The sequence below is a fragment of the Choloepus didactylus genome, chromosome 10 (assembly GCF_015220235.1).
Source record: "Choloepus didactylus isolate mChoDid1 chromosome 10, mChoDid1.pri, whole genome shotgun sequence".
Taxonomy (NCBI): domain Eukaryota; kingdom Metazoa; phylum Chordata; class Mammalia; order Pilosa; family Megalonychidae; genus Choloepus; species Choloepus didactylus.
The window spans coordinates 99559923-99567726 of record NC_051316.1 but is presented as its reverse complement, the minus strand read 5'-3'; the positions used below and the strand labels follow the sequence as shown (position 1 = coordinate 99567726).

Sequence of the window (7804 nt, the reverse complement as noted above, 5' to 3'; positions counted from 1 at the left end):
GCATCCCTGCTTGCACTCTTGCCCCCACAATGTTCTCTACACAGTAGTAGATGACCTTTCCATATCATAAATCAAATCTTGGCTATGTGCTGCTTTGACCCACCAACCCACCCCCACAGGCCTCCCATTGCACTCAGAATAGAACTCCCCACTCTGTACTCCATGGCCAAATCTGACCTGTTCTTGCCCACATCTACAACCTCTCCTACCACTTTCCTTTGCTGGCCATATGTGAGCCACACTTGCCTTCTTTCTGCTCCACAAGTATGTGCTCATTCACACAATTGTACTTGCTGTTTCCTGCATGTGAAATATTCTTCCACTGAATTCTTCATGTGGCTGGCTCCTTCTTATCCATTTCTCCATAGTGACTTCTTTTCTGACCACTTAATTTAATCTGCTAGTCATCTTTGTATTTTGTTTTCACTTTATCACTTATTTTCTTGTTTATTTAAGTGTTTGCTTATTATATATTGCCTTAGACTAGAATATTAACTCTATGAGGGCAGGACCTTGCTATATTCTTCACCATTGTTTCCTTGGTGTCTAGAGCAGAGGCTGACATGTAACTACTTGACAAATGTTTGCAGAGTGAATAAATGTATTAGTTCTAGGTGACTTATCAGAGACAGAAGAGTGGAGAGGTTAAGATCACATACTCTACTCTCAGAATTGCCAAAATTTACCTTCATCTCTGCTTCTTTCTAGGAGACTAAGTTCCTTCATCAATAAAATGGATACAGCAATAATTACATCATAAGATTCTTTGAAGTTTCAATGAGATAATGCATATTCTGATTAATTAATATTAATTAATATTCTGGTGACACCTTTTTTTATGCCTTTGTTTCCACTGAGATGATATAAGGGCAAGAAAAGTTTTTGAAGTGTCATCCTCCATTTTATTCCTTAGTTACGCCAGTGACATGAAACCAGGAAACCACACCAGTATCTCTGAATTCCTCCTCCTTGGCCTCTCTGAGCAGCAGGAACAGCAGTCTCTTCTTTTTGTCATCTTCCTAGGCATATACCTGGTCACTGTGGTGGGGAACATTCTTATCATTCTTGCCATTGGCTTGGATCTGCGCCTTCACACTCCCATGTATTTCTTCCTGGCCAACTTCGCCTTCACTGATGTGTGTTTATCAACAACCACGATTCCTAAGATGCTGGTGAACATCCAGTCTCACAGGCACACCATCTCCTATGCTGGATGCCTGTCCCAGATCTACTTCTTCCTATGGTTCATTGGTCTAGATGTTTTCCTCCTGGCAGTGATGGCATATGACCGGCTTGTGGCTATCTGCCACCCCCTTCACTACACCTTGGTCATGAGTTTCAGATGCTGCATCCTGCTGGTGGTCATGTCCCTAGTCCTTACTCATTCATACTCTCTAACCCACACCATTCTCCTGGCTCAATTATCCTTCTGCACTGACAGCATCATCCCCCACTTCTTTTGTGAACTTCTCCCCCTGTTAAAACTGTCTTCTTCCAATTCTTATGCCAACCAATGTGTGCTGATATACTGGGGAGGGGCTTTAACTATCTTTATCCCCCTGCTAATCATCATTTCTTACATCCGCATTGTGGCTACCATTGTGAGGGTACCATCAGCAAGTGGGAAGTGGAAGGCCTTCTCCACATGTGGCTCCCACCTCTCAGCAGTTTGCTTGTTTTATGTTTCTGCTATTGGAGTGTACTTCCTTCCCTCCATGGTTGATTCAGCTGGCAAAGACAGGATTGCAGCAGTGATGTATGCTGTGGTGACCCCCATGATGAATCCATTCATCTACAGCCTGAGAAACAAAGACATGAAGCGTGCCTTGGAGAGACTCCTTAGCAGGAGGGCATTGCCATCTCCATGAGGCCAGAGACATCATTTCAGGAATTCAGAGGAGAATAAATGGAGGAGAAGGGAAGGCTGTCTCTTATAGTAAAATTCCAGTTAATAAGTATAAAAAGACTAATAGAATCAGAAAATCACCATTTGACAAATATCATTGTATTAATTATTCTAGGCAACAATCATCAATGGATGCTAAAATTTGTGGACAAAAGTAGTAAGAGAAACAGGATATTTATGAATTCTCAAAGCTCTTCCCATATGATACTTATTTATTATAAAGGGAAAATAGAAACTTTAGAGTAGAGAAACCTGGCAGAGACCACTATAATAAAGAGATCCAAGTAAACATCACCTGTTATAAAACATACCAAAACTATTTACTCCCTGATATGATATAATGAGAAGGATACAATTCCACTTTTGTGATATGTCAAAATGGTATACCTAAGTTCAATCATGAGGAAACATTAGATAATTCCAAACTGAGGGACAGTCTACAAAATAATTATCCACTATTCTTCAAGAGTCAAGAGTACAAAAGACAGATTGAAAAACTGTACCAAAGTAAATGAAACTTTGACAGTGAAATGCAATATGTGATCCTAGATTAGAATTTGGACCTGATAAAGATCATTACTCACACAACTGACAAAATTTGAATGAGATCTGTGAAATTTAATAGAATTTTATCAATATTAATTCCCTGATTTTGATAATTATATTGTGGTTATTTAGGGAAACTGATTATAGGGTATAGGAGAATGGTTTTTTTTTTTTACTATTTTGGCAATATCCTTTACATATGAAATTATTCCACAGTAAAAATTTTAATTATGAAAAATTTAAAACAAAAGTTTAAAAAATAAGTCAACAATAAGATATCTGGAAAAACCATAGATATTCAGAAATTAAGCAAAACACTTTAAAAATATATATAGGTGAAAGAATAAATCACAAGAGAAATCAGACAGTTATTTCAATATGAAAGATTTTAAAAAGATAACATACCAAAATTGATGAGTTTGAGCTAGTGCAAGGTTTAAAGCAAAATTTATCAGTCTAAATCCTTACATGAAAGGAGGAGGAAAAGTCATAAAATAAATGACCTATGATTTTACCTTTGGAAGCCAGAAAAGGAAGGACAATATATACCCAAAGAAATATATACAGAAGAAAATGATAAAGATAAAAGCAGAAAGCATGAAATACAATAGGTGTAAGAAACAGAGATAATAAACAGAAACAAAGTTGGTTCTCTGAGATCAACAAAATTGACACACCATTAAGTAGAGTAATTAAGAAAAGTGAAAGAAAACACAAATTACCAATATCAGAAAGGAAAGGAAGATTATGACTGAGTATGAGAGAGTATGAAAAAATTTATGTGGACAATGACAAATTAGATGAAAATCAACAAATTCCCTAAATATACAACTATTCAAAACTGACACAGATTGAAACAGAAAATGTGAATCCCCCCATGTCAATTAAAGAAACTGAATTGATAATTTAAACCTTCTAACAAAGCAATCCCCAGGCTCACGAGGCTTTTCTGGTGGATCCTATCAAACATCAAAGGAAGAAACACCACCAATCTTATAAAAACTTATTCAGCAAAGGGAAGCTGTAGAAATAGTACACAAGTTATTTTATGAGGCCAGCATTTAATACCAAAATTAGAATGAACATGCTGAAATAATAGACCAACATCCCTTATTAACATCAGTACACAATTCCTTCACAAGTTATTAATAAATTGAATCCAACAATAACAAAGGACAATTTATCATGACAAAAAAACAGGATTTATCCAAGGAATTAATTGATTTTAAAATCTGAAAATCAATTATTCAAATTTACCATATTAAACAGAAGAAAAATCCGGCCATATGAATGCCAAACAGATTCAGAATAAGCCTTTGACAAAACTAAGCATCCATTCAAGGAGGAAAAAGCAGCTCTCAGAAAGCTAGACAGAGAAGGGAACTTTCTCAATCAGATAAGGGACATCTATAATAAACATACATTTAACATTGAACTTAAGAGTGAAGTATTAAATGCTTTCTACCTAAAATTATGGACAACGCAAAGATGACCACTCTTGCTACATCTATTCAATATAAAACTGAAGGTCTTAACCACTGCTATAAGGCAAGAAAAATAAATAAAAATAAAAATATAAAGATCATAAAGATTAAAGTAAAACTGTATATATTTGCAGAACACACTACTGTTTATGCATATATTCTAAGAAACTTTCCAAAAAAGTAGTAAACAAATGAATATAGCAAGGTCTCATGAATTAAGGTTAATATACAAAAATCAAAGCATTACAATTGCTATATACAATATTCTCAGAAAAGAAGAAAAATAAAACATTTAGGAATGAATAAAAAGCATATGTGCAAAACATTTAAATGGAAAACTACAAAACATTGCTGGGATAAAATAAAGAACTAAATCGATATGTAGGTATACCACGTTCAGGGATTGGGAGCCCAATATTGCTATGATACCAATTTTCTCCCTGAATCTATCTATAGATTCAATGCAGTCCCAAATCATAATACCAGCAGATATTTGCTACATTTTAGGGTATCACATGAGGGTCTGAGAAGTTAGAATGAAGACTCTTAGAAGTCATATTAAAATTTTCCATAACTTTGTGGTGCTAAAGAGGCAAGGTCCTAAGCCTGGGAAGAGTCTGCCTCAAACAACAATAGATCTCTTCAAGATAACATGAAGCAGTGGGGATCCAGTTAAAACAGACTACATATTTTATGATTCCATTTAAATGAAATGTTCAGGATAGGCAAATACATAGGGGCAGAAAGTGGATTAATTATTGCCTAGTGCTGGGTGGATGGAGGGTTGGTGATTCAGAGCTAAAAAGTACAGGGTTTCTTTTTGGGTGATGAAAATGTTCTAAAATTGATGGAGGTAATGGTCGCCCAACTCTGTGAAAACATGAAAAACAATGAATTGTATAATTTAATAGTATTCTGTATGATAGGTGAATTATATCTCAATAAATGAATTATAAAAAATAATTGGATGGTTTTGTAGTTTGCCAGGAATGGTATAGCAAAGTACAGACTTGGCTTAAACAACAGGATTTTATTGTCTTACAGTTTGGGGGGACAGAAATCCAAAATCAAAGGGTCAGCAGGATCATGCTGTTTCCAAAATCTGTACGATCCTGGTAATAGCTTGCTGGGAGTCTGTAACTCAATCTCTACCTCTGTCACATGGCCTTCTGCCTCCTACTGCCACAGTGTCCAATTTCATTTGCTTATAATTACCCTGGTCATATTGGATTAAAGCCAGTGGTGATTTAGTTTGGCCTCATTTTAATATCACCTTTAAAGATCCTATTTGAAAATTGGTTCACATACACATGACCAAGGGTTTAGGACTTAAACCTTTCTGGGGGACATGATTAACCCCATAAGTGACCACCCTCTGGAGCCCCAAAGACATGTTGTTTCCACATACAAAATACATTCACCCCACCCCAATACCCCAAACAACTTCAGTAAGTCATTTAAGTAACAACTAGTTTAAAATCCCATCTAAATCATTTATGGGTATTCTTGATTCTGTGGCAAAATTCTGCTCCATCTGTGGACCTATGAAACCTAGAAAACAAGTCATCTGCTTCCAAAATACAATGGTGGGACAAACATGGAATAGCCATTCCCATTACAAAAAGGAGAAATTGGAAGGAAAAAGAAGGTGCCATGATTCTCAAGCAAATCTGAAACCCAGCAAGCAAATTCCACTAGATTTCAAGTCCAGACCTTTGCTTCCATGGTTCTGGCCTCAAAGACATTCTTCCTTTAATCCATCCCATCTTTTTCCTTTTCAGTCCAAGCTAGCTGTGTTTCTCCTGATACAAAATCCTCAAAAACCTTGACAGTCTCATATGCAAATTCAAGTGGGTTTGGGCCATCAGACAAAAGGATCTTCCACACATCCCTACTGGATAATTTCATTTCCATTCCTGACTTACTCTGAGATGGCTGAATGGATTTCTGGGTCATAAACCTAATCTGTTTAGCAAAAGTTTATTCAGCCATAGCCTCACAAGGAGCACTCTTTTCTGGGACTAACCTCCAGAGTCTCAGGGATCACCCTGTTAAGGACACTTCTGGTCCTAGTCTCAAGAGCACACTATCTGGAGTGGTTGAGAATTTTCCAAATCACCAATTGTTGGTTCTTTTTTCCTTAATGGGTAAATCCTCAAATTTTCTCTTTCCCCTTGCATTTTTTTATAAGCTGCAAGGAGAAACCTGGCTGCACCTTCCACACTTTTCTTGGAACTCTAATCTGTTAAATATCCAAGTTAATGCCTACAATTTTTGTCTTCTATCCAATATCAGAAACCAATTCCACCATATTCTCTGCCACTTTATAACAAGGGTCATCCTTACTCCAGTTTTCAGTAACATAACCATTCTTTCCTTCTAAGGCTTCATCATAACTGCCTTCAACATCCATATTTCTACCATATGTCATCGTTCAAGGTAATCTAGGCTTTTGCTATCAAGTGCTTCAAAATTCTCTACCCATTTCCAATTACAAAACACATTCTGCAGTTTTTAGATGTTAGTCACAATAGTGCCCACTTTCTTGTATCAAAAACTGTCTTAGTTTGCCATGGCTGCTGTAACAAATATCACTGACTAGTTGGCTTAAATAAGAATTTATGGTTTTACAGCTTTGGAAGTTTTGGCAAGATTGTGGTTTCTCCAAACCCTGTAGCATTCTGGCAATGGCTTCCTGGCAATCTATAACTCAATCTCTCCCTCCACCATATGGACATCTGTACCACTCTGTATATATTATATCCCCCAGAAAATGCCATGTTCTCTGAAGCAGTCTTGTGGGGGTAGATGTATTAGTGTTGATTAGGTTGAAACCTATTGATTCAGTGTTTCCATGGAGATGTGACTCAATCAACTGTGGCTGAAACGTTTGATTAAATTATTTCCATGGAGATATGGACCACACACATGCAAGGTTGGTCTTGATTTAATCACTGGAATCCTATAAAATAGCTCACAAACAGAAGGAGCTCAGAGCAGCTGAGAGAGACATTTTGGAGAAACCAAAATCTGACACTGATGTTGACACTTGGAGATGCTTGGAGATGTTTGGAGATGCTTGCTCAGAGTTTGCTCTGGAGAAGCTAAGAGAGGACCCCAATACTTAGACACACAGGAGCTGAAGAAGCTGAGAGACCCAGAGACATTTTGGAGAAAGCCATTTTGAAATGTAACCTGGGAGCTAAGGAACAGTAGACACCATCCACATGGCTTCCCAGCTGACAGAAGTGTTCCAGATGCCATCAGCCATTCCTCAATGATGGTATATTGTTGATGTCTTAGTTTGGACACTTTTATGGCCTCTGAAATTTATTAATTTGTAACTTAATAAATCCCTTTTATAAAAGCCAATCCAATTCTGATATTTTGCATAATGGCAACATTAGCAAACTAGAACAGATCTGGGTACCAGAGAAGTGGGATGCTGCTGTGTTAGCAAATACCGAATGTGTTGGAATGGCTTTTTAATGGACAAGGGGGAAATTCTTGAAGAATTATGAGGCTCTTGATAGAAAAGGCCTGAATGGCTTTGAAGAGACTGTTGGTGGATATATGGACTCTAAAGATACTTCTGATGAGGCCTTGAGCAGAAACGTTGAATGTGTCTTTGCAATCTGGAAGAAAGGTGATCCTTGCTTTAAAGTGTCAGAGAATTTGCCAAAAGTGAATCCTGGTGTCAGATGGAAGGCATACTTTGAAAGCAATGAGCTGGCATACTGAGCTGGAAAGATATCCAAACTATATGTGGAAGATGTAGCTGGTTTTCCCTTGCAGCTTGTAATAAAATGTGAGAAGAAAGAGAAAAGCTGAAAAGTGAACTCTTGGGTTCAAAGAAACCAGAAATTGA

The 7804-nt window shown here is 37.1% G+C and overlaps 1 protein-coding gene across 1 annotated transcript; it reads left to right on the top strand.

Annotated features, from left to right (window-relative positions):
• Positions 1–926: 926 nt before the first annotated feature.
• On the top strand, positions 927–1868 carry LOC119545295 (olfactory receptor 1361-like). Its single transcript, XM_037850802.1, has one exon. The coding sequence runs from the start codon at positions 927–929 to the stop codon at positions 1866–1868; it is 942 nt and encodes a 313-aa protein (XP_037706730.1).
• Positions 1869–7804: the final 5936 nt, after the last annotated feature.